This window comes from Pinus tabuliformis, chromosome 7 (assembly GCF_031772625.1).
Source record: "Pinus tabuliformis cultivar Carrire ecotype Pingquan chromosome 7, CPIR1, whole genome shotgun sequence".
Taxonomy (NCBI): Eukaryota; Viridiplantae; Streptophyta; class Pinopsida; order Pinales; family Pinaceae; genus Pinus; species Pinus tabuliformis.
This window is the reverse complement of record NC_142293.1, coordinates 1,894,064,243-1,894,090,683: the sequence shown is the minus strand read 5'-3', so window position 1 is coordinate 1,894,090,683 and position 26,441 is coordinate 1,894,064,243. Positions and strand designations below refer to the sequence as shown.

General features: G+C 41.1%; 1 protein-coding gene across 4 annotated transcripts in view; it reads left to right on the top strand.

The window, feature by feature from the left end:
* ALF4 (aberrant root formation protein) overlaps positions 1-26,441 on the top strand; it is a 357,551-nt gene that overhangs the window by 53,754 nt on the left and 277,356 nt on the right. For 2 of the 4 annotated variants that reach the window (XM_089460648.1, XM_089460645.1), the window contains exons 4-10: positions 23,554-23,623; positions 23,848-24,032; positions 24,180-24,239; positions 24,405-24,612; positions 24,733-24,786; positions 24,906-25,177; positions 25,343-25,414. In XM_089460648.1, coding sequence (XP_089316774.1) covers positions 23,554-23,623; positions 23,848-24,032; positions 24,180-24,239; positions 24,405-24,612; positions 24,733-24,786; positions 24,906-25,177; positions 25,343-25,414 — 921 coding nt within the window. The remainder of the gene's footprint in view (positions 1-23,553; positions 23,624-23,847; positions 24,033-24,179; positions 24,240-24,404; positions 24,613-24,732; positions 24,787-24,905; positions 25,178-25,342; positions 25,415-26,441) is intronic. The other 2 variants (XM_089460647.1, XM_089460646.1) reach the window with 2 other exon arrangements.

Sequence of the window (26,441 nt, the reverse complement as noted above, 5' to 3'; positions counted from 1 at the left end):
CTGCCCACTGTTGGTCCATCATCCCTCGCACTAACTTACTCCCGTCATTCTTTTACTGCCATTAAGGGCTCCCGTAGCCGTATGTGATCCAACAGTTTGGGCACCTCAATGATCCTGCCCTTACTGTAGTGCTCCTGACTACAGCGCAATATCGCCCCACCTCTTCTCTAGAGGTGCATGAGCACTCATGGCACAATCATCATTGTCCTCTTTGTCAGCTTGCACTGGAGCAGCCTTTGAGTCAGACTTCTCTTCTTTGCCCTTCTTCCGAGGGCACTGTGTGGCAAAATGACCCATTTCTCCACATCTGAAGCATCTGACTTTGGATATGTCCTTCTTCTTTCGTTTCTGCTGCCCTTGCTATCCCGCTGATGCAAGAGCCGCATCCTCCTCTTCCTCCTTCTTGATTCTGACCCCTTTGTTGTTGCTTCCCGCCTTGGTCCATTGTCTGATCTCTTCCTGTCGAAGAGCTGCCCACATCTCCTCCCAACTGGGAAGAGAAGCCCTGCCCAAGATGCTTTGGACAAAGGTTTCCCAGTCTTTAGTGACTGCATTCAGGGCAGTCCTAACCATAAATTCAGCATTTGGTGTAGCCCCTACAAAAGTTAGCTGGTCACGGATCCTTTGCAACTTGAGAAGGAAGGGATCAATTTCTTCTCCCTTCTACATCTGAAACTGTCTTAGTTGACTCTCAAGCAACATCTTCCGTTGAATGGAAGTTCCCTCGTAAAATGTGGTCAAGGCCTCCCACATTTCCCTTACTGTCTAAGTCACCTGACACGGGGATTCGGGACACGTAGGATTCGGGATTCGTGGTGTCGGATTCGGGACACGCTGACCCCCCAGAACAGGACACGTTATATATTATTTTATTAAAATATATATATATATATATATAATATATTTAAAAATATATATATATACATATTAAAAATTAGATATTATCATATTTCTTACACAAATTTTAATTAATGATACAAATTTATTGATTTCAAACATAGATCTTCATCTATAGCTATTAGCATGCATAGTACATACAAAATTCAAATAAATGTCAGTGGTACTGGTCACATAAATGATAAATCTATTAAAAATTTAAATCATGATTCATAATTCATAACTGAAAGACAACTTACAACTACAAGATAGTAAGATAAACACACTGACAACTGTAGTTTTCTCATTAAGTCATCAAATCAAAATGTGTTACATAGGTACTGTTGGTGCAATGCCAATGGCAAATAGAAATAGAAAATATAAAACAACTACAGGTATACAAGCCTCAAGGCATCAATCAGCATCAGAATCAGCATCACTGTCCCCATCATCATGGTCCCCACTGCTCTCCTCTACATCCTCCTCCTCCCCTGTATCCATAGTCGCCTTTGCATCTGCTGGTATGGAGGCTGACCCCTCTAAGTCATCAAATCTAACAGGCTCTAGCACTGGATCATTGAGATCCATGTTGGCCAATGCCAACTCAACAATGGTGTCCAGACCCATATCATCAGGGACAGTGTTACTTGGGAGCGGGAGCGAAAGCGGGGAGCGGAAGCGAAAACGGGAGCGGGAGCGACATATTCAAAAGCTCTTGTTTTGGTGCTCTTGATTAAATACGAGTTCCATACCCTAATACATGACAAAATTCAATGGAAACATTGCAATCCCCCAATCCTAAAATCCTAAAAAACTGATAAGTCTGCTGTATTTTGAATGAAATCTAAAATTCTACTTTCTCCATATGAAATCCAATGAGGCCGGAACCACTCTCAAACATCCTGAGTCATTTCATGGTAATGTTAAAAATGTAAGTAAAAGGATGAAAATGAAGATTAAGGAGAATGTCATTACCATTTAACATTAAGAATTTAACATTACCATGAATAGCATATCAATACTAGGGCCTAGACTTGATTATGAAGCTGCCAAAATGCTCTACTCCTTGCTGCAACAGCACAAATCACTTACCAAATGAAAATATTAATAAGAAAACACGCCCTTTTCATACCCGCGCTGAGCTTAGCGAGTCCTGGAAACCGGACACGTGTCCTAAAATCACGACACGCCCCTGAAAATCGCGACACGCCCTCGGACACGATGTGTCCTGTGACTTGGACACGAATCCAGACCGAATCGTGTCGGATTCGCCGGATTCGGTATTCGCAGGGGGTTTAGGACGAATCCGGTGACTTAGCTTGCTGTGTATTTTTCAACAATATGTGGGATCACATGATACTTGACCCCGTCCAAGATCATGCACTTTGCTTTTGCTTAAGCCTCCTTGTACTTCTTGAGAGGATCAACATCAACCGGAACAACAACCGTCCTCGAGGCATAATCCTTGATGCAATTTTTATCCAAAATTGCTAGGATCTTGGCCTTCCAGATGACGAAGTTGGATGCTCCATCCAACCTGTCCTGATCCCTCAGTCCGTTAATGACCATATCTTCTCAAATAAATGTCGAACTGGTTCTCTTCTCCCTTTTTTGCTGTTGTCCTAACAAAACTCGGATCTGGATTTCTATGGTGCTAGAAATCCTCTAAGGAACAAGTTCCCTCTGAATTTCGATTTCCTTCATGGAAATCCTTTTGCCAACCACTGTCGAACCACCCCTCTGATCTTTCTTTGCTGCTGCTCAGCATTAGATCTAGATTTGTTGGCAAGAAATCTTCTGAGGCACTGATTCCCTCTACTTTGCTTCTGCCCCACTAGGTACTGTTCTGCACCAACAAAATCAACACCCCACCAGCAACTCTAGATGAAATCTGCACTGCACCTCTAGCCACGACAACCAGAAAAACAAGACTCAACAGTCTCTGTGCTGGCCCAGTAACCATTGCGCTGCCCTCTGCAGCAACAACGTCACCCAATCAGGCTGACATAGGCTCTGCGTGAGCCTCCCTTGGTGACTGCGTCACCCCTCCTCTGCTCTCTTGGCCTGAAACTGCGCTGTCTCTCGGGACAATTGTCTTCACGCACATATTTTCCTCTGTCCTTTCGCTGATGGCTTCAATCCTCCTTGAAATGCAATCCCTCTGATACCATGTGAAAATTTCTGAATCTAACAAATTAGAAATCCTATTGCATTAAGTTGATTTGCATTACCCACTTGTGTTCTTCATTTTAACAAGTTATTTTCAGAATTATTCAAAAAACATTATTGCAAATACACTGCATCCTACACTAGTATATAGATCAAGTACTGAAAAAATAAATGAGACAACCACACAAAGGACACACTTATTTTTGGACTAAACGTCCCCGGAAGAACCCAACGCGGGAAAACCGGTGCAGCGTCTCTGAGTGTTTTCTATTATTAAGCAATAGTTTTGAATACAAATGTTGGTTGCCTCTCGGCAAACCAGTGATTGATAAATACAATGGCGGAAAATCTGAGTGAGTTTTACCTCACTTCACCTGGCAGATACCTGCTAATTCGACAACAAAACTGGCTAGCCCCAGGTACTTCTGCGCTGGCCCTGCGTAGGACTTGTGTTAGCCCTATAGACTTTGCGTCAGCTCTTCTGCCTACTGCGTCAACTTTCTCGGCTATTTCGACAGTTCATGGCAGTTCCGACTTTCAGCATGGAAGGCAACTTTCTCGTCTGCGCTGGCCCTTCTGGCTCTGCGTCAAGGTTGCGTGGGCCGAGACTGGCCCAACGTTAGTATGTGGAGAAAATTAACCGAGTCAAAAGCACATAAGTGGACATATATTTTATATTATACCCCAAAGAGGTGAATAGACACGTTTCACTAGGGTTGTAACTTTTGAGAAAAAAGAAAAGATTATAAATAAAATATATATAAAGAGAAATATTATATTATAAAGGGGTATTTTAAAGAAAAAATCAAGACATAAAATTATTTAAAATATACATAAGTACAAAGCGGATATTATTATAAAAGGTTACTTGAAAGATTCATATATTAAAGTTTATAAAGGGTTAAATCTAGAACTATAAAGAGACATAAGGATAACAAGTTATAACAAAGGAAGAGTATTTTTTAAAAGCATTATAATAAATATAAGGTGTAGTTTATTTAAATGGTGGAGCTATACTTGACTTTCTGAGAACGACTAGGAGTCGTGGAGAGACCCTCTCCTGAGGGTCCTGTATGATATGTATATTGAGCTCTGAGAGCTCCGGGGGGCATGTGGTACTTCTTAGAGTGATGAGCAACCATAGGGTGAGTGATTCAGCCTTCCCCTAGTGGTTTGCTATGTAGGCAGGATGACTGGTTCATCCTTCTCCTGATGAGACATAATCATAGGGTGAGTGGTTAACCATAGGGTGAGTGATTCAGCCTTCGCCTAGTGGTTTGCTATGTAGGCAGGATGAGTGGTTCATCCTTCTCCTGATGAGACATAATCATAGGGTGAGTGGTTCAGCATGTGGTACTTCTTGGAGTGATGAGGAACCATAAGGTGAGTGGTTCAGCCTTCCTCTAGTGGTTTGCTATGTAGGCAGGATGAGCGGTTCATCCTTCTCCTGATGAGACACAATCATAGGGTGAGTGGTTCAGCCTTCCCCTGGGATACCCCATGGCAACATGTAGACGGGATGAGTGGTTCATCCTTCTCTTGCTGAGACATCCTACCCATGCAGTCTGGGACTCATGGGAAGTACTTCTCATCTGGCCAATGAGTAGGGAAACGAGGATAGGGACCATAGTAGTACCGATGGACATATCGTGTTACTACCGTACTCCCTATGCTAGGATGATATTGATTTGGGATCAATTAGATCTGACTTCGGGTCAGTAAGAGTGTTTTGACACTCTCTTTATTGGAATTGATTTTGGATCAGTAAGAGTGGTATGACACACTCTCTTTATTTGGAACTGATTTCGGATCAATAAGAGTGGTATGATACACTCTTTATTTGGATCTGACTTCGGGTCAGTAAGAGTGGTATGAGACACTCTCCTTTATATGGGACTGACTTTGGGTCAGTAGAGAATGGTATGATACATTCTCGATCACTTCTTCTTCTTCATAGTTCAGCAGAGCAGTGCAGGGCACTAATGGCAGAGATAGTATGGACTGACAGATGGATTTGTAGATGGAGTTCTCCCTAGTTGAGAGGGAGTGTTAAAATTGGCAACTAGGGCCAAACTCCATGTGGGCCTTCTTATTCATGGCAGCTGATATTTTTCTTGGATTCCTCTCGTCGAGAGGTGTAGGATTGATCTAAAGATCATCCATTCCAATATCTATTCATGGAGATATTAATTTATTTGTGTTATGTGACAATTCGTCAAGGTCGGCCAGCAACCAAATTACTCCCATCTATCCTCAACGTTGCACTATAAATAGAGGTGCCTTGCAAGTCATTTTACACACACTCTTGTGATCTCTCTCTTCATTCTGTTTTGGGTTTTGATGAAGGAGAGATCTAGAGGGAGTGCCCTAGGCTCTACACTGCCCTAATGATGAAGCCCTAACGTTGTCATGAAGGAGAGATCCTAAACGCTGCAATGGAGAGCCCTAATTACAGTTTGGGAGAAGCCCTAGACGTGGAGGAGAAAGGGTCTTCTAGGAGTCCCTACGCTGCCCTAAATGCAGTCATGGAAACACAACAAGGAGAGGCTAAATGCAAGTCTATATCAGACCCTAATACGCTGTCCTTAAATACCCTAATGCTGCCCTAAATGCAGTCATGGCGAAGTGACCTTAATGCTGTTATAAAGAGACCTTAACACTGCCTATAGCCGCAAAGGAAGAAGTCACCTTGGCCACAGTTTAAGGAGAGTTCTTATGTGCCCTAAACGTAGTCTAAGGGAGCTACAATTCACAGCCTAAAAAGGTTCTCTAATCCGCAGTCTATGGGACCTTCATCTGCTGTCAAGTCAAGCTCTAAAGGAGCCCTAAACGCAGGTCTATCAATCACCTTCCATCCGCTGTCAAGGAGCCCTAGCCGCAGTCAAGGTAAGGCTTATACTCACAGCTAGCCGCAGTAAAGGGGAGGCTTCTTACGCTATATGTAGGAGGCTCTACCGAGATCTAGGAGGAAGCCCTAATCCGCATTTATTAAGGATCCTAATCTGCTGTTATACATGGTTTAGATGAAGCCCTAAAATGCTGTTAATGGAGGTCCTTATACTCAGCCTGAAGTAGTCCTAAAGAAGCAGTCATTGACAACTATGTTCACAGCAAAGGTGGCTGTAAGGAAATATCTTATCACAACATTAATACATGTTTGCTGTAGGTAACTATGTGATGAAGAGGGCTGGTATAATCATGCCCTAAGGACTATTTGATAAGCCACAACTTTACCGTAAAGAAAAGTGTTGAAGTCTTCTCCTTGGCATTGCTATGTGCTTGGCCATAGGCCATAGCATCATAGCAAGGGTTTATTAAGAGCTGATCCATTGAGATTAGTGCCGTCATCAGTTCAACTACATATCACATAGCAAGGGAATGTAGGAGCAACTTGTCATCAGTGAATGGTGCAGCATAGTGATGATGAAGTGGAGCATGAACAGTGCAACATAGTGCAGCATAGTGACGATGAAGTGCAGCATGAAAGTGCGGCATGGTGCAGCATAGTGCGGCATGAATGGTGCAGCATAGTGCAACATAGTGATGATGAAGTGCAACATGATGGGTGCAACACAGTGATGATGGATGCAACTTGGTTGGACACAACATGGTGATGAAATCACCTTGGAGGAATGTTTGCCTTCACCCGAGTTCGGAACTGCAGTCCATGTCCTCAGATCTGCAACCTCTTTATGTCATCTTCATGGTGGAGATATCTACTCTTATTTTGACAAGTCAAAGTGTTGACTTCTGATGTATATGTACTATCTCTCTCTGCTGAACTATTGAAGAATATAAGGAGAATTGATCAATGGTTTCCCCACATTGGGGTTTGTCCCTCGCTGGCGCCACATCTTATATCCTCTTGTCTTGGCTTGTTTTCTGCGATTTATGTTTATGTTCTATCTACACTTTACTATCATGTTGATGTGATTGCTAATCTGAATATTGTCATTGGGCTAATATGAAAAATTGAAGTAAATTGCGCTAAGCATAAAACATACCCAAAATTAACAGGGATCAATTATCCAGTTGCTGATCAGCCAGAATATTTGTTTCCGAGGAGAGGTACTTCTGCCAAGGAAATTCTCTGAAGGGTGAGCCATTTCTGGCACCCTAGTTGTATTCATAAAATTGCATAATAATAAAACCCTCATATCTGCTACACTAGTTTTCTCGCATTGGGTTTTCGGGGACGATTGTCCAAAAATAACGGTGTCCCTTGTGTGATTGTCTCAGTTATTTCAGTTGCTGATCTGTATATGAGTTAAGGCTGCATTTGTGTTTATTTCTGTATTTATATTTATAAATAACTTGTTAATGGAAAGAACAAGTAGGAGATAATAAACTAGATAATGCAGTAGGGATTTCTGATGTGTCAGACTTAAAAATTTCAACATGGTATCAGAGGATTGCAGATCACAGAAAGACTGAAGGCACTAATAGAAATTTGAAATTTGCAGCAGTAGTAGCTGTCCCAGGAGATAACGCTGTTCCAGAGCAGAAGCAACAAAAGAAGAAGTGACTCAGAGTCTGCGTCATAATTTCGAGCCAGGAGGAGGGCTAGTGCATAGGCAGAGGGGCAGATCAAACCTACGAAGTGCCCGGTCATCTTTCCCAGCCAGGAAGGATCGACGCTTTTGGCCAGGATGAGTAGATTTAGCCTTTGCTGGGATTGCGCAGGGCCTAAAGGGCTCAGTTTTTTCAGTTGCCGGGGCTTGGGGAGCTGTGGGCAGATTGTGATTTGAGGAGCTTGTGGGACACGGTTTTTGTCGAAGCAGAACAGTGTTTAAGGAGACGAAGCCAAGGTAAAGGGAACCACTACCTCGACGGATTTCTAGCCAAGGAATCCAGATCCGTGTTGCAGCGGAAAAGGAGGATTGGAGAGGAGTAGTTCAACATTTGGCCAGAGGACTTCCAGGAGGGAAATCAGGACTTAGAGGGAGATTTCTAGGAGGGGAGTCGAGACTCAGAGGGAGTCCAGAAGAGGAGCTGAAATGGCAGTCAATGGATTGAGGGATCAAGACAGATTGGACAAAGCTTCCAATTTTGTCATCTGGAAGGCCAAGACCTTGGCAATCCTGGACAGACATCGCATCAAGGACTTTGCCTTGAAAACCGTAGCTATCCTAGTTGACCCAGCTGCTAATGAAAAGTATGAGGAGGCCGAGGCGAAGGAAAAATGCTTGATCCTAGATAGGGTCAAAGATCATGTCATACCACATATTGCTGAGAAGAACACAACAAGGGAGATGTGGGAGGCGCTGACCACCTTATACCAGGGCTCTTCCATGCAGAGGAAGATGCTATTGGAGAATCAGCTGCAGTCATATCAGATGCAGAAGGGAGAGCAGATAGATCAGTTCCTTCTCAGGTTGTAGGAGATTCGCGACCAACTTACTTCTGTGGGGTCTACACAGATCTCGATTTTATGGTCAAGACTGCCCTGAATGTAGTCTTCGAGGAGTGAGAGACATTTGTCCAAGTATTTTGGGCAAGGCTACTCTTCCCAGTTGGGAGGAGATGTGGGCAGCACTTCGTCAGGAAGAGATCAGGAGGATGACCAAGGCCGGGAGTAGTGGCAAGGGAGGTCGAATCAAGAAAGAGGAGGAGGATGCGGCTCTAGCATCTACGGGACAACGAGGGAAGAGGAATAAGGACATATCCAAGGTTAAGTGCTTCCATTATGGGGAGATGGGACATTATGCATCTTAGTGTCCCAAGAAGAAAAACAAGGGAGAGGCTTCCGATTCAAAGGCAGCTCCAACTAAGGCGGAGAAAGAGGTCGAGACTGATGATGATTGTGCCATGAGTGCTCATGCACCTCTAGAGAAGAAGTGGGGTGACATTGAGTTGTAGTCATGGGGACTACGTACTAGGGGTAGGATCCTTGAGGTGTCCAAACTCTTAGAACATACCCGACTACGGGAGCCCTTAACGACAGTAGCATGATGACAGATGTCGGGTGGAGCAAAGTGTGATGGAGCAGCAAGGCAAGGCTAGAGTGCAAGAGTTTGTAGCAGTGCAACAGAGGTTGCAGCAGTGTGAGAAGCAGAAAGGTGTTTGCAGCAACGCAGTGGCAATAGAGGGAGCACGGGTTAGCAGCAGAGGTAGTTTTAGCATCACGAGGCTCCCAGACTAACTGGGATGTCAGTGTTTGGGAAAGTCAGTCACCTACTTCTCGGTAATTGAGTTGCAATGCAACAGTTAGCAGTGGCAGTGCTAGGGGCAGCATGGGCAACATATTGAGAGGGAGCTGCAATACATATGTAGCAGTGGCGTGGCAGTGTCATGGGCAGCAGTATAGGAAGTAGCAGTGCAGTGGATGTAAGGTAGCAACCCAAGCATCAACACATATATCGGTGCGGAAGTTCAGTGTGATGTTTCTGTGGCGAAGCATTACTAGAGCACATTCCTCGCTAAGAGGGAGTGTTTATTTGTGGTAGCATCGATGTGCTCTAGCCATGAAAATTGGTGGAGAGGCTAAGGCACATGAAATCTCCAAGACCCAGAAATCGTGTTGGGAAACTCCACCTGGATGGAGAGATATTAAAATAATTAATATTTTTAATGGGGTTCCTAAGTATAAACTTAGGAAAATTAAAATATTAATCTGTATTAATATAAAAGGGTGAGAAAGTTCTAAATGACGAGGATCAAGCCAAATCTAATCTCAGCTATTGATTAGGGACTTAATTTCGGCGATTGAATCGTCAACATGAAAAGTATAGGAGGAGGCTCGAGGGTCAATTGCAAAGACACCAAGTTGATCAGTCGATTCGATTTTCTGGGGCAGGGTTTGATGAGAAATCGAGTTAGTGATCTGTTGAAGCGAGGGGTAGTTCGACAGAAGGCCGAGAATACATATCAGAGAGGCAGAGAAAGTGTCGAAGAGACAACGCAGAGCCTTGGAAGGCTGATGCAGAGGCTAAGGAGGCCAACGTAGGTGACACATAGGGCCAAGAGGCTGACGCAGAAGCAGCAGAGGCTAGCAGAGCTGATGGTGGGCTAAAGAGGCAACACTGAGGTACTTTTGTGGGACAGACTGGGAGTTGAGAGGCAGACGCAGAGCAGAAGAGGGTGACACAGTCCCTGGAGGGTGACGCTGTTCCAGAGAGAAGCTTGGAGCAACTTTCACTGTCCAGCTAAGGAACTGTCGAAGTTGCTGCGGGAGCAATCACCCAGTTGTTTATGAGCCGAAATATCTGTCTCCGAGGAGAGGTACTTCTGCCAAGGAAATTCTCTGAAGGGTGAGCCATTTCTGGCACCCTAGTTGTATTCAGAAAACTACATAATAATAAAACCCTCATATCTGCTGCACCGATTTTCTCGCATTAGGTTTTTCCGGGGACGATTGTCCAAAAATAACGGTGTCCCTTGTGTGATTGTCTCAGTTATTTCAGTTGTTGATCTGTATATGAGTTAAGGCTGCATTTGTGTTTATTTCGGTATTTATATTTATAAATAACTTGTTAATGGAAAGAACAAGTAGGAGATAATAAACCAGATAATGCAATAGGGATTTCTGATGTGTCAGACTTAGAAATTTCAACAGTTCTCTTCAGCGGTTAGCGTTCAGAGGATCGAACAACTCTGATACCAATGAAACGAACAAAGTTCGTACTTCCCGTTGAATACTCCAGAAGACTTGGAATATGAAAATATCCATTGAGGATACAATTTATATATAATAATATTTGTATCCTCAATGGATATTTTCATATTCCAAGTCTTCTAGAGTATTTAACGGGAAGTAAGTCTTGAAGGAAATGTAACTAGGTTCGGTCTTCATAAATGTACTTTTGATATTTCTATTTATCCAAGAAAAGAAATATTATTTTTTATGATATATGTCAATGAGTTTCTTGCTCATTGAAGTAGGTTTAGCACATGTTAAAGTGTTATAGGTAAGTCAAAAGGTCAAAAGAATTATGTTAAAGACCTTAAGGGTATGTTACATTATTTATAAGAGTCAAAGAAGTCACCTCCAAGCAAAGTCAAGTCTCCTCCTAGAAAAGTCAAGTCTCCTCCTAGCAAAGACACCATCAAAAGAAGCAATGGCACCATTAAAAGCACCTATCGCAGTGAAGGAAGACAAGTTGGCCTCAAAGCAGCAAGTCGGCCTAAAGGAGGGACAATCCTCTATATATAGAGGTTGTCCACTCCTCCAAAAGTAAAAAAAAAATCATCTCAAAAAATCAACGAGCAAGTGAAGTCAAATAGAAGGTGAAAAGTCGAGTTTAAAGGAGCCTCTAGTGCAATGAAGGAGGAAATATAACCGAAGTATAAAGCACTGTTTTAGGGTGAATTGCAACCACACGTGCGAGGAATAGGAGGGTTGCCTATAGCCACTACAGCAACAACATTAAAGTTGCTCATCTCTCATTGGTTGGGCTACAAACTAGGCCTACTAGGCCTCCTATCCAAGTGAAGAGGCAAGGACCTCAAGCGAAGGTAAAAGGAGCTCTATAACAACAACAAGAACTCTCACACGTGCGAGAATTAGGGCTGTAGTGTTGTCACACTCAGCCTACCACTATACTTCAAGAAAGAGACTCGATTGATCAAGAGAAGGAAGGAGTATTCTGTTGAACAATCTTGGGCAAATAAGTGTAGTGTGATTCTTCGTTACTTGATAACAATTTGTGGAGTCTTTTTACCTTTTCTTGTTAGCTTAATCTTCTTCTTCTTGTTATTAATGCATGTGTGTGTACTTCATCAAAATGCTACCAAAACATAAGAACAAGAACACAAGATGTTGGCTCTTTGCCAGGGCCAAAACCTCTCTTCTCTTGACAGGAAAACCCTTTTTTAAGTTTCTCTTAGTGAAGCTTCTTATTGATCAATGCCAAACCCTAGACCCTTGATAAGAATGTATTCCAAGCAGAAGTCAAGTCCTCTCCTCTTTCCTGCACTTTGTTCCTCGGCACATAGGCTTCCTCCTTCCGACACTTTGCTCCTTAGCGCTTTTTCCTTCTTTGTTTCTTGTCTAGAGATAGACCTTCCTTGAGTGAGCCTTCTAGATGAGGTGTTCCTCTTCTATCCCTTGCTCAAGTAGACTTCTCCTTTGACCAAATGAGATCCTTCTTGAGATATGGGTGTATCACTGTATTGTTGTTCTGCTGCCCTAGTTTTTCTAATGTGTGGGAGGTTCACTTGGTGTTGTATGCCCTTCTCTCCTTCACTTGAGTGTCTTTCTTCTATGCTCGAGTAGGAGGCCTTGTAGGCCTAGATTTAGCCCCAAACAAAGATAGACGGGTGACTATGAATTGTTGTTGTCCTAGCTGCAGGGGCTGTTGAAGAATCTAAGAGCATGCATATTAAGGGTGATTCTTCGATACATGATAACAATTTGTGAATTGTTAATGCAATTTTATCTTAGCTTGATTGTTTACTTCATCATTAGCATGTGTAAGTTAACTTCAACAAACTGCTATCAAACAAAAGAGAGAAGAACACAAATGGTTGGCTATCTGCTAGGGCCAAAACCTCTCCCTCTTGGAGAGGAAAACCCATGTGTAAAATTCTTCTTATAGAGATTCCATTGATGAATACCAAGACCATGACCCTTGACACACTCTGCCTCTCCAAGACCAAGACATCAATCCACTTGCTTGAATGTTGCTGAGATCATCAACTTGCTGCACCTCTGAGATCACTATTTCATCTTCAAGAGCTTCGTCACTGCTGCAAGGTTGATGAGAGCATTATACATCATGACTGTTCCTTGAGGCTAAGATGATCTTTGTACCTTGAGATCATAACTGCACCTTACTTCACTGTAGGATTATGATCCTGGTCTCTTACCTTTGATGAGACTAACACTCCTCACAGTGGTGATCATTGTTTCTTTTATCACTGCCTTATATTCTAAGACACTGCTGTACAAGATGTTTGTACTGCCATAAGAATGTCACCGAGATCCATATATCATGACTGCTGTGCAAGATCCATCAACACAGTCCCTTCGACTAAGATCTTCTTCATCCTACCGAGATACTTATAGGTATGCCGAAGTCATTATGTTATTGTGATTTGTCTATACAGATCCGAAAGTTAAGACAGAGATGCCGAGATATGACCCTTGACACTTCTTGTAATTCTGATCATTGTTTGCATTATGCAATGAATACATTACTTGGATCATCTTCATACTGCTATCCAATATGCCTAGACAACTACAGGAGAACCACCGAGATCTGGTGTTACGACTGTGTCTTCCCATTCATGCAAGGTCTTGATTGCGGCTACCTCACTTGTCTGCGGCTACTGCGGCTCCTCCATGCTTGACTGCGACTCTCTCTTTATCACTGCGGCCACCCTCTACTGCGGCTCCTCTTCATGACTGTGGCTTCATCTTTAAGCGAGTTCTGTTCTGCTCCATTAGGCCGAGGTCAAGACTGCACCTAAACCCCAAACGAGGTGCAGTCAAGCCCTAACTGCGGCTCTGCTCCTCCACATGAAATTTCAGAGCCTTCCGAAATTTTCTTGTATGTTTTTCGTTGACCCTTCATGGGTATTTATAGTGGTCATCCCATATATGCAAGCCGACATGAACTTTCGAACCGACGTGACCCTTTCTTCAAGCCGACATGTCATATATTTATTTATTTAATTCATTTTGGAGCCGACGTTACATTCCTTTGTTGTTTTGCTTGCAGATTTCAGTGAGCTTGCTCTTGGAGGATTCTTCTTGGTCTTGGAGGGCTGGTTTGACACCAATACATTTTACATAGGCTCTTAAAGAGCTTCTCCATTCATGACATGACTCTTTGACATATAAACAAAATCCTAAAGACATCAAGAAGAAGTCTTTCACCTAGTGACACTTCTTGCTCATGAAATCCATGAGCAAGATTACAAAAATAATTTATTCTCTTTTATTACATCAAATACAAAGAGCATGTCATTATGAAGACAAAACCTAGTTACACTTTCTTCAACAGGGACAACCCTCTGTTGCCTCACACGTGTGACTGCAGCTACCCTAGAACAGACCTCTTTAACTTCGGTTGTATACCCTTCTTCCTCGCTGCCCTTAGAGACCCTTTTCCTTCGCTCTTTCTTGCCTTTTACCTTCGAATTTCAGAGAGGAGTGCGTTGTCTTTTGAGGGAGTGGACAACCTCTATATATAGAGGTCTGTCCCTCCTTTAGGCCGACTTGAGGACTGTTTGGAGGCCGACTTGCTATCTTGCTTTGGATGGCTTCTTTGGTGGTGTCACATGCTTGAAGGATCCTCTTTGATGGTGCCTTTGCATAGGAGGGGACTTGACTTTGCTTGGAGGTATTTTCTTGACTTTAATACATATTCATACATGGTGTAACATGCCCTTAAGGTCTTCAACCTTTTTCTTTTGACTATTTGACTCACCTATAACACTTTAACTAGTGCTAGACCTATTTCAATGTTATATACCTAGGGGGGATAATATGGGGTACCAAGGGAGGTACCCAGGGTAATAATGTAATAATGGGATGGGCCATAGTAATAAATAAGGTGGTTAACCCATATCATGTAAGGGACCACAAGTAATTAGTAATAATGTAATGGGCCCGTGGTATTAGTTTGATGATATGAGGGAACCATGGTAATGCCCCATGGTATTGTATGTATGAGGCCTATATAGAGGCTAGAGACTCCATGTGAAGGATTGTGAAGGATTATTGTATGAACAGTCATATGGCTTGTGGAGTGTTCTCATTCCTTAAGGAGTGAATGTATGGTGTTACCCTACCTTAAGGGTTTGATCAATAAAGAATCATTTCATATTATTTCTGGGTTTATTTGCATTGTCTTATATTTTCATATCAGATCTATAATATTTCTGGGTTAGATCTATAACAAGTGGTATCAGAGCACTTTCTTAGGCAAACAATGGAATTTTTTTTTTTGTAGGATTTCGGGGACGGCGAGTTTTCAGATTAGATCTTTATGTTTTGGTACAAGATCTGCAAAATCTAATTGCAGATCTGGATTCTATGTGAAAAATACCCAATTTCAAAAAAAAAATCGGTCGAATCGGAGTCCGGATGAAGGAGATATCGCTGATCTAAAAATTAGTGGGGTTGCAGACAAATTTTCAGGGCAGCGAGTTTGCGGCGTAGATCTGGACGTCCTGGTGCAAAATCTATAAAATATAATTACAGATCTGGATTCTTTGTGAAAAAATACCCAATTTCAAAAAAAAAATCAGTCAAATCGGAGTCCAGATGAGAGAGATATCGCTGATTTAAAATCAGCTCTTTTTTGCAGAAATTTTGGTGACGGCGGGAGTGTTGCAGCGCAGATTTGAAATTAGAGTGCCTGGATCAAGATTTCTATCACATGGGCAGATGCAGAATGGTTGTTTCATTTCCAAAAACAGGTCATAATAGGGATTCTGAGCAATATTGACAGAATTGTGGCCATTTCAAATTTTTGCCAATTTTTTTTTTTCTTTTTTTTTTCTTTTTTCTTGTGATGGCGAGCCAAGATCAGAGTTTGAGGGACTTGTATAAATTTGATGGCTCTCATCCAACCAAATGGCTAGCACAAATGGAGAAATGTTTTAGTTTGAATTACATCATGGATGATGAGACTCCGCTGAGAATGGGAAAAATGTACTTGGACAATGAAAGATGACAATGGTGGCAAAGGCATCAACATTGCTATCAAAGGCCCTTGACTCGGGACATATTTACAAAAGCTATTATGGACCACTTTGACCGTAAAATTAATCTTGTGGATAAGCTCACACAGACAGACATACAGCCTAGCAAAGATTTTATTTTTACAGAAAAGAAGGAAACCAAGGAACCTAAAGGGTTATTTTCTGCTGGTATCTCCTTATTGCAGGTTCATGGATTGATTCAGAAGGAGAAAATCATTGTGTCTATAAATCCGAGTTGCAAGCAAAATCTCATAAATGTCAACTTGGCAAAAAAATTGCAAATTCCAGCAAAACACATTGAAAACACACAAGTGGATGATGAGGATGTTCAAGTGTACAAGGATTTGAAGATTTCTATGGATAAGTATGTGTTGCATGGTGATTTTTATGCTTCAGATATGGATAACATGGATGTTGTTTTGGGATACCCTTGGATGGAATCAGTGGGTACTATCAATATTAATGTACAGAAGAAATTCCTGAAGCTCTGGTATAAAAAGAAGAAAATTACATTACATAATATTTCCATTAATAAACGGGTAGAGTCCAAGGAGGCTGAAGCAGAAGATGTTCTAGGGTCTGACATATTAGATGATGAGCCAGTGATGATAGACAATCAAACACAAACAGAGGCTGAAGCAGAAAAGGTTACAGGTGCTGATACATCAGAGGAGGGCTCAGTGGTTGAAGTAATATTGAAAGATAAGACACCACAACAGGCACCACAACATGCACCAGATAACAGTCAGGCTCTCGTAAGGGGTGAAAAAGCCATCGTGGGTTAAAACTTCAACATATCATCACCCACATCACCCCGCAAGACAACCATCAAGATGGAAACCAATTAGCCACACGGACAACAACCCCCGCAGGACAGATAGAGAGGAGCGAAGATCCACCTACTACACATCAACACAGAAGAGCTACCACGGTCAACTTCCATCTCAAACGAGCGAGGCACCAGCGAGACTGAGGGTTCACCTTTCTCTTGGATGGCTAGATGCACGTGCATGGTACCAGTGGACTACTCTTTTGAGTAGATCTTATTATTTGTGTTCTTCCCATGTTTTGGGGACGAAACATGCTAAGGGGGGTGGAATGTTATATACCTAGGGGGGATAATATGGGGTACCAAGGGAGGTACCCAAGGTAATAATGTAATAATGAGATGGGCCATAGTAATAAATAAGGTGGTTAACCCATATCATGTAAGGGACCACAAGTAGTTAGTAATAATGTAATGGGCCCGTGGTATTAGTTTGATGGTGTGAGTGAACCATGGTATTGTATGTATGAGGCCTATATAGAGGCTAAAGACTCCACGTGAAGGATTGTGAAGGATTATTGTATGAACAGGCATATGGCTTGTGGAGTGTTTTCCTTCCTTAAGGAGTGAATGTATGGTGTTACCCTACCTTAATGGTTTGATCAATAAAGAATCATTTCATATCATTTCTGGGTTTATTTGCATTGTCTTATATTTTCGTATCAGATCTATAATATCTCTGGGTTAGATCTATAACATTCGATGAGCAAGAAACTCATTGACATACATTATAAAAATAATATTTTTTTTTACTTGAATAAGTACAAATATTAAAAGTACATTTATGAAGACCGAACTTAGTTACATTTCCTTCAACATTCCCTCCTAACTAGGGAGGTATTCGCACAACATTACAAGGTGTTTGGCTATTATCAATCTTGAAGAATTCACATAAGAGAAACCGGATTTGCAATCCATCTGTTATAGCATCATATCCATCAGCATTGTCACAGTGCAAGGCCTTGACTAACAACTCCATCTCTTCATGAGATCATGAGCTACAATGCTGGCAAGACCAATGATTTATAGACACCTTCATCATTGTCTCTCAAGGTACATACCCACTCGAGTGTTTTCTGAGTGTGACCTTCTAGGACTATTCTTGTCTTGGGTTCCCAGCCCTCAAAGAATATCAGTCCTCTTGCCTACCCTTGTCTTGGATGCCCTACACATCCTCAAAGAGTATTGGATGCCAAATGATTACCTAATCCTCCCATTCTTTTTTCCTAAGAGAAGACAAGAATGTTGTGTCTATCTTGTGTCTACATTTCCATTCATGGCCTTCATCTAGACTTACGGCAGTTAGTCCTGGTCTAGTGCATGACCCATGAAATGGAAAATCACAATTGTCACTCCTTTGTAATCAGGGGTGATCCAAAAATCCTTCTTGATTAGGGACTTGTCAGAGCTCCCTCTTAACTAGGGACTATTTCATTCATCAACAACTTCTTCTTTGTGGGTCCTACAATTGCTTGATCTCCTTCCTTGCTTGATGTAATGAAGTCTTTGTTCGAACTTCTTCTAGGTAGGGCACCATCCATCGATCACTTTCCTTCCTGGTTTGTCATGTCATTGCTTCCTTCGTGGAAAGTGTCTTTCTTGCCATACATCAAGTTTTCTTGTCTTATGGCTACTCCTTTGTCATCTGTCCATGCTTCTGATCTCCTCCTCTGAATGGATGCGGGAAGGCATGAGTCACACTAGATAAAATCAACATAATATGTCCTCATCTGAAGTATGAGGTGGTTGACTGCAATTAAGAAACTTTGTTTTGAAGCTCCTGGGAATGGAATGTGCGAGGAAGGAAGAGATCGTGAAATATGCAATCATGATGAAGGCGATCAACATCCAAAAGACCAAGAAGATTTGACTAGGAAATCTCTTGGAAAGATATGAAGACTCTGATGGAAAAGATGGAGACCCTTGACAATGGATATCTTTGGGAGATGTGTCAACATGTATGCATGATGCTGATACCTACAGGAAGATGTCATGATGAAGAGCCATCTCATAAGATACGATTTGATTTAATGTTATGTTTTGATTTATTGAATAATATATGGATGAGTTCATGCAGGGCTACTGGAACAAGAGTTGTAAGTACAAGTACAACTAGCATTCATGTGGTGGATGGAAATCCCTGAAAGAAACATGATGAAGAAGTAGCCATATGACGAGGGTTCCAGATATGTATCAAGAAGGCCACTTTCCATGAAGAAAGGAATGACATGACAAACCGAGAAGGAAAGTGATGGATGGCTAATACCCTACAAGGAAGAAGCTCGACTGAATTTCATGACATCAAGGAAAGAAATTGATCAAGAAGCTGTAGGACCCACAAAGAAGAAGCTGCCGATGAAAAGGAGAGTCCCTAGTTAAGAGGGAGCTCTGACAAGTCCCTAATTGAAAGGGAGCTAGGGCAAGTTCTCGGTTAGAGGGAACTTGGGTACATTCCTTTACAGGAAGGGGCATATCTTCCCTAGTTGAGAGGGAGAGATAGACACAACATTCTTGTCTTCGCTTGGGAAGAAAAAATGGAGGATTGGGTAATCATCTAGCATCCGATGCTCTTTGAGGATGTGTAGGGCATCCAGGATAAGAGTAGGCAAGAGGACTGATATTCTTTGAGGGTTGGGAACCCAAGATAAGAATAGGCCTAGAAGGTCATACTTAGTCAACACCTGGGTGGGTATGTACCTAGAGAGACAATCATGAAGGTGTCTATAGTCGTTGGTCTCGCCAACATTGTACTCTGATATGATGAGAGATAGAGCTGTCAGTCAAGGCCTTGTTGTGGAAACAATGTTTGTTACTATGATGCTATACAGATGGGTTACCAATCCGATTCTTCTTATGAGAAATTCTTCAGATTGAGAATGACCAAGCACCATTATGAATACCTCCCTAGTTAAGAGGGAGAGTTGAAGAAAGGGTAACTAAGTTCGGTCTTCATAATGACATGATCTTTGTAAATGATGAAATAAAAGGAATAAAATAATTTTTATATGCCTTGCTTCATGGGTTTCGTGAGTAAGAGGTTTATTTATTAGTGGCTCCCATTGAGAGCCTTAGGATTTATTAATAAGTCAAAGAGTCAATGTCATGTATGAAGAAGCTCTTCTTGAGCCTATTTTTAATGTATTCAAGTCTATAGAAATATGTAGAAGCCCTCCAAAGACAAGCACAATCCCTCTTGAAGAAGTTGACCTACATTTGAATTAAATACACTCATGGCGGCTCACTAAATGACACATCTCTTCATGAATACAAGTCGGCTTATTATGGAGACGAAAGTACTATATAACCATGCTGATCTTCGCATAAGAACAAGACAAAATCGCGGATGCCTCTGTAATTTCGGATGGTAATTGCAGTAGGTAATTATAGTGAATACAATTTCAGATATCTTTGCAACTTCAGATTAATTATAGTGAGTAATTACAATCACAAAGAATCCGAACAAGCATCTCTGTGTCTCGGCCTCCTCACTGTCTTAATGATCACTGTCTCGGTATACTAAACGCAGTCACAGTCTAGGCATCGTTGTGAGGAGAAGGATCTTAGTAATACACTCTCGACATACTAGGCATCATTGTGATGAATGATCTCGGTTATCCAACAATGACACTCTGTCTCGGCATGTATTCTGGACGATGGTATTTATGATCTCAATCATGATGTTAATGAAGACATAGTTTCAAGATGAATATCTCGGTGCAACTCTCATATGTATATATACATATGTCGTTGTTATAGTAAAGGGGCAACAAGTGTCATGTAAAGGAGCAACAATGATCTTGATGAAGGTGCAGCAGTGTTGCAACAGTAATGATCTCAGTGATGGCCTCGATGATGCAAGTAGTAATGATCTTGGTGGTGCAGTGGTGATGGCCTCAGTGTTGCAACAATGATGATAATCTCAGTAGTGACAAAGAAGAGGATTGGTGTCTTGGTCTTGGAGTGGCCTAATAGGTAAAGGGTCATGGTCTTGGTATTCGTCAATTGGAATCTCTATGAGGAGAAGGATCTTAGTAATACACTCTTGACATATTAGGCATCATTGTGATGAATGATCTCGGTTATCCAACAATGACACTCTGTCTCGGCATGTATTCTGGACGATGGTATTTATGATCTCAATCATGATGTTAATGAAGACATAGTTTCAAGATGAATATCTCGGTGCAACTCTCATATGTATATATACATATGTCGTTGTTATAGTAAAGGGGCAACAAGTGTCATGTAAAGGAGCAACAATGATCTTGATGAAGGTGCAGCAGTGTTGCAACAGTAATGATCTCAGTGATGGCCTCGATGATGCAAGTAGTAATGATCTTGGTGGTGCAGTGGTGATGGCCTCAGTGTTGCAACAATGATGATAATCTCAGTAGTGACAAAGAAGAGGATTGGTGTCTTGGTCTTGGAGTGGCCTAATAGGTAAAGGGTCATGGTCTTGGTATTCGTCAATTGGAATCTCTATAAGGAGAATTTAGTTCGGGTTTTCCTCTCAAAGAGTGAGAGGTTTTGGCCCTGGCAGAAAGCCAACATCTTGTGTTCTTGCCTCTTTTGTTTTGTTAGCTATTTGATGAACTAAGAAGACACACTCTAATAATAACAAGTGAAGATTGTGCTAAGAAGAAAAAGTTAAAATACATCACAAATAGTTATCATGGCAAGAAGAATCTTATTAAACTTAATTTTCCCTAGATTCTTCAACAAACCCTCTCTAACTTCAATAGGTAAAGGGTCATGGTCTAGGTAAAGGGTCATGGTCTTGGTATTCGTCAATTGGAATCTCTATAAGAAGAATTTAGTGCGGGTTTTCCTCTCAAAGAGTGAGAGGTTTTGGCCCTGGCAGAAAGCAACATCTTGTGTTCTTACCTCTTTTGTTTTATTAGCTATTTGATGAACTAAGAAGACACACTCTAATAATAACAAGTGAAGATTGTGCTAAGAAGAAAAAGTTAAAATACATCACAAATAGTTATCATGGCAAGAAGAATCTTATTAAACTTAATTTTCCCTAGATTCTTCAACAAACCCTCTCTAACTTCAATTAACACTCCCTCTTAGAGAGGAAGGTGTTTAGTACAACGCCCAGTTTATCTCTGAAGTAGATGAAACTAGCTCTTGCCAATGCCTTAGTTAAGATATCTAGTGTCTGCTCCTCTGTAGGTATGTACTGAAGTCTGACTTTAGCCCTTTGAACACAATCTCTGATATGGTGGTACCTGATCTCGATATGCTTGGAGCAGTCAACACTAGATTTTCAGAGTGCTTGATGCAACTTTGATTATCATAGTTTATGACCATGGGCTCCAATGTTTGACTGAACAACCCGACAAGTAGCTTCCTCAACCAAATAGCCTTGCAAACTGCCAAGCTGGCAGTCATGTACTCGACCTCAGTGCCATTGATCTCTGCTTCCTACTAAACTAGGAAACAATTGCTGACCCATCACTGAAAGCACAACTCGAAGTGCTCTTTCTGTCTGCGGAACCCCTTTCCCAATTAGCATCTATGAATCCTTGAAGACATTCCATCAACTTGCATGTACAACAATCCATAACCTACTGTGCCCCTGAGATATCTCAACATGTGCTTAGCAACAACCCAATGCACTCTGGTCGGCTCAACCATGAATTGGCTCAACTGGTTAACTGCAAAGCAAATGTCTAGTTGTGTGTTCACAAGATACATCAACGACCCTATGAGTTGCCTGTATAGAGTGGCATCCACTTGCTCACCTCTGGTAGCATCTACCTTCCTCCAGTTTATGACTAGAGGTGTGGTTATGGGCCTGCAATCTTGCATGTGGAACCTCTTCAGAATCTTTTGCATGTATCTACTCTGTCCCAAGAATATTTGTCCATCACCTTGCCATACCTCTAGCCCAAGGAAATAGTGCATCAACCCTATATCCTTCATCTCAAAATCTTCTGCAAGACCACTCTTGCAGTGATGGATGAGCTCCTTGTCCTCTGTCAATATTAAATCATCAACATACAACATAAGAATGAGAGGCTGCCCTTAACCAAAATATAGTATAGGTTAGTCTATCAGGGTATACCATGCCCTTGGTGCCTACTTAAGCCCAGTTACCCGCCACCTATGGGTGACACCCATAGGAGGAAATTTTTTCTCCAAGATGGTTCTCAACCGGCAGCCAACAACCCCTTGCAGCCACTAGATAGCTCGATGTGCCACTATCTCCGCCACCTGAGGCAGCCATATGCTCCCTCGCCCATCTGTTATGATTGCATGTATGAAGGTGGGCCTTCCAACCCTGAAGGTATGAATTTTCGTTGTGTAGTTGGGTATTTTTGTTTACTTATCATGGACACTTTTGGGCATGGATTAATGGGGGGATTCAGCGGAAAGAGTTGGCTTGGTTTGTACTCTTGTCTTCTTTGTCCAATTTGATGGTTAACTTGTTAGTTTCTGTAGCATCAGAGGTGTTCTATTCTCGAAACTTTGTGGAGAGGCTAAAACACATGAGATCTCCATAACCCAAAAATCGTTTTTGGAAAGTCCACCTAGAAGTTTCTCAATTAGATTATTAGCCCTTTTTTTAATTATTTCCTAAGTCTAAACTTAGGGAAAGGGGTTAATTAATCAGAATTAATTGAGATAAGGTGAGAATCATGTAGAATATCATTCTTTAATATTCAAGTTTATTTGGGTAACAAGGTTACTCACCAATCTTGGTGTCTTGTGTGTTTCCCTCACACATGTTCATGTTCATGTGCATGTTGCATGTTCAATTTCCCTTATAATGTTTATGTTATAGCTTCGATACTTTTTCCAAAAAATTACCAGAAAAATTGTAAATAAAAAATGAAAAAAGAACGTTTTAATGCTTGCTAATTTTTTGCAAGTCTAATTTTTTTTAGTCGGGGGAGATATTTTCAACATTTCTTCACAGTTCTAAAAGTAACTCATCAATTTTATATTATTACATTATAAAACTTTTGTAATCAATGCATTACACTGCAGCTTGATATTTCTCAGGTTAAAATTTGGTGCAGGCATTATCTTCCAGCTGCAACAATGAAACGTTAAGTTCTTTCCTTCCTCTTTTGCATGGTTTCACTATAGGTAATTATGCATTTCTATAAGCAAAATGAGTTTCAGCCTAGGTAGATATTACTTATAGTAGAACTGAATAGAATTAATTACTTCTTTATAAAGGATATTTGCCTCTAAGCTGGGATTTTGGTTGAATGATTACTGATCTGATTTTACTTGGATAATTTATTGTGCTATTTACAGATTTCTATAAATTTGCTTATTTTTTCTTGTGGCTTTTAATATCTTACCAGTAATTTTGCGAATTCAGCGGAAGCCTGTGGAAAATATAAGTGCAGCATTGCCAATAATTTTAAGAGCTGGAAAAGTTGCAGTTTCTGAAGCAGCTGATGAGGACAATAAAGATGTTGTTGCAAGAATTTTTGAAAAGCTGATAGCCATTTCCACATCTATGCGGGAAGTTTGTAATAAACAAGTGGTTTGTTATATCCTTCCTGGTAGATATTATTTCGAGAAGCATGTAGCTGTAACAAGCTGCTGCTTTGGTGCCTTAATATATTAAATAATGATTATGATATAAAGGGACACAAAATAAACTTTGATGGCTCTATTGCTACTGAAACAGGTGGACGAGAAAAAAAATCAGCTCCGGTCCATCCTGGGTCTCTATACACTGGAACTCTTGGTCTGGATTTACTTGGCATTTCTGCTATTTTCATGAATAAATGCTGATTAGCTGTGAAGTTTATTTGAAGTTGGCCTTTACAATCAATGAATACAAGTTGCCTCATGCCTTTATGTGATATATTGTATTGTTCTGATTGCTTGACGTTTTCTTTTTATTTTCTAGGCATTGGTTTCTAAGGATGGTAGTACTGCAGCTTCATTAAATACATCTGAGGCTCCTCCTTTAGTGCTGCAACTTTCAGAACTATTACCATATTGTGGACTTTCATATGTAGGACTTATCACTGGAAGGGATGTGGAAGTTAATCCTCTTTCATATGTAGGACTTATCACTGGAAGGGATGTGGAAGTTAATCCTCTTTGGGATGATGGTATGGAGATTTTGTTGAAATCTTGTTAGTTTTCCCTTCATCTATTTCTTGTACTGAAGTACTTATAAATATAGAGTAGAGATAATTTCAGGCTCAAGCAGTTATTTATAAACTTTGCAGATGGGGAAATTGTAGAAAGCAAATCCCTGGTCTACAAAGGGGCGATTCTTGCAGGTGTGCACGTAAACTGTCTGGTGAAAAGTTATGCCTCTTGATTTCATTGTTTAGAGACAAGCTTCTTTGGTCCCAGGTTTCTAGCTAACAATGATCTATTTTTTTGTGGATTGTGCTAGTACTTTGGGGATATGCATGTAAGGAAGTTGCTGCAGTTGCTTGTGAGAGGATAGACACCCTTCTGAAGGGACTACAAAGTTGTAAGAGCGAAAGAATAAGGGCATTGAGTAATATGAAACACGCGCCTTCGCTTGATTATCCTTTGCAAATACGAAACGTCTGTATAAAATTTTTATCAGCCGTGGTTGCAGCTGATTCCGCTTCTTCAAAGGATGATGATGTGAAAATTGATTGGTCCTTTATCACTCCAAGCTTATTTGCTCTATTTCAGGTAATCCAATTTTCAACAGATCTTGCATATATCCACGAGGGAGTAGTCCAGTGATTCATTATTGTAGCCATTTAGCCTTAATTTTACAGTTATTGTCTTTAGTTATTTATATTCCTGAGAATTGAACACTTATTTCTCCTTTTTGTTTTTTATTGGGGAAAGCAGGCCATGCAATCCATTGTGATACATATGCCTGATCCAGAGCAGCGAGAGAAGGCATTTTCTGTGCTAGAAAAGGTAAGGCTATCTATTTGAACATATATTTTTTTAGCACATTCAGGTTTTCCTTTGAAATTGTTTCCAGCATTTCTTCTTACAGTTTTAATATGAATCTCAAGAGGACTTAACTTGATCTAAATTAGAACATAAATTTCTTCTTTTGCTCTAATTTGTGACTTTATTCTTTATTTATTTATTTTTGTAACCCAGAGGAACTTGGCAGGTTGAGTGACACGGGGTTACCATTAAACCTCAGAGGGTCTATAGTCTGTCCTCCTCTCTGTAAACTGGGTCACAACCGGGGGATTTGAACCTTGGATCTCTTAGTTACCACAGACTCACATTACTTTGATCACCAATTGAGCTTCCCCTTGGGACAATTTGTCACTTTATCCTTCAAGCAAAAATAATCTTAGAATTAGTTTGACAACTTGAATATATCACTTTACTACGGGAAAAACTTACAAAAATAAAATTGACGGGCAAATACATGTGAAAATTTCTAAACTGAAATTCTCCTCAGCAACTGATTTATTTCACCTACTTATTCTTCACAATAAGTTATTTACGAAATCCCTTCAGCAAATATTAAAATAAATTCTACTGCAGTTATCACATAATTACACAGAGAAAAATACATGCACAAGAACCAATCACATCAACACAGTTGTTTTTGGACAATTGTCCCTGGAAAAACCCAATGCGGGAAAACCGGTGCAGCAGATGAGGGTTTTATTAATCTTCAGCAGCAATTGCTTTTACAAGGAATGGTTTTATAGAAAAATTGAAAGAAAACACCTGAGACTTTCCCTTTGCAACTTTTTGACACTTTGGAAACCCTTCTTCCACCTCTGTGTCACCTTTGCGTCACTCTGTGTGGCTCAGCGTGGCTCTGAGTAGCTTTGCGTTCCTCTGCGTCAGCCTGCGTGAGGTCCACGTCTCTCCTCTGGATTGCGTCTCTCTCTGCGCTATCTCTCACTGTCCCTGCATCACCTCCTGCTCAGACACAACCTGCTGCTGATGCCCTCCTCTTCCTCCACCCTGC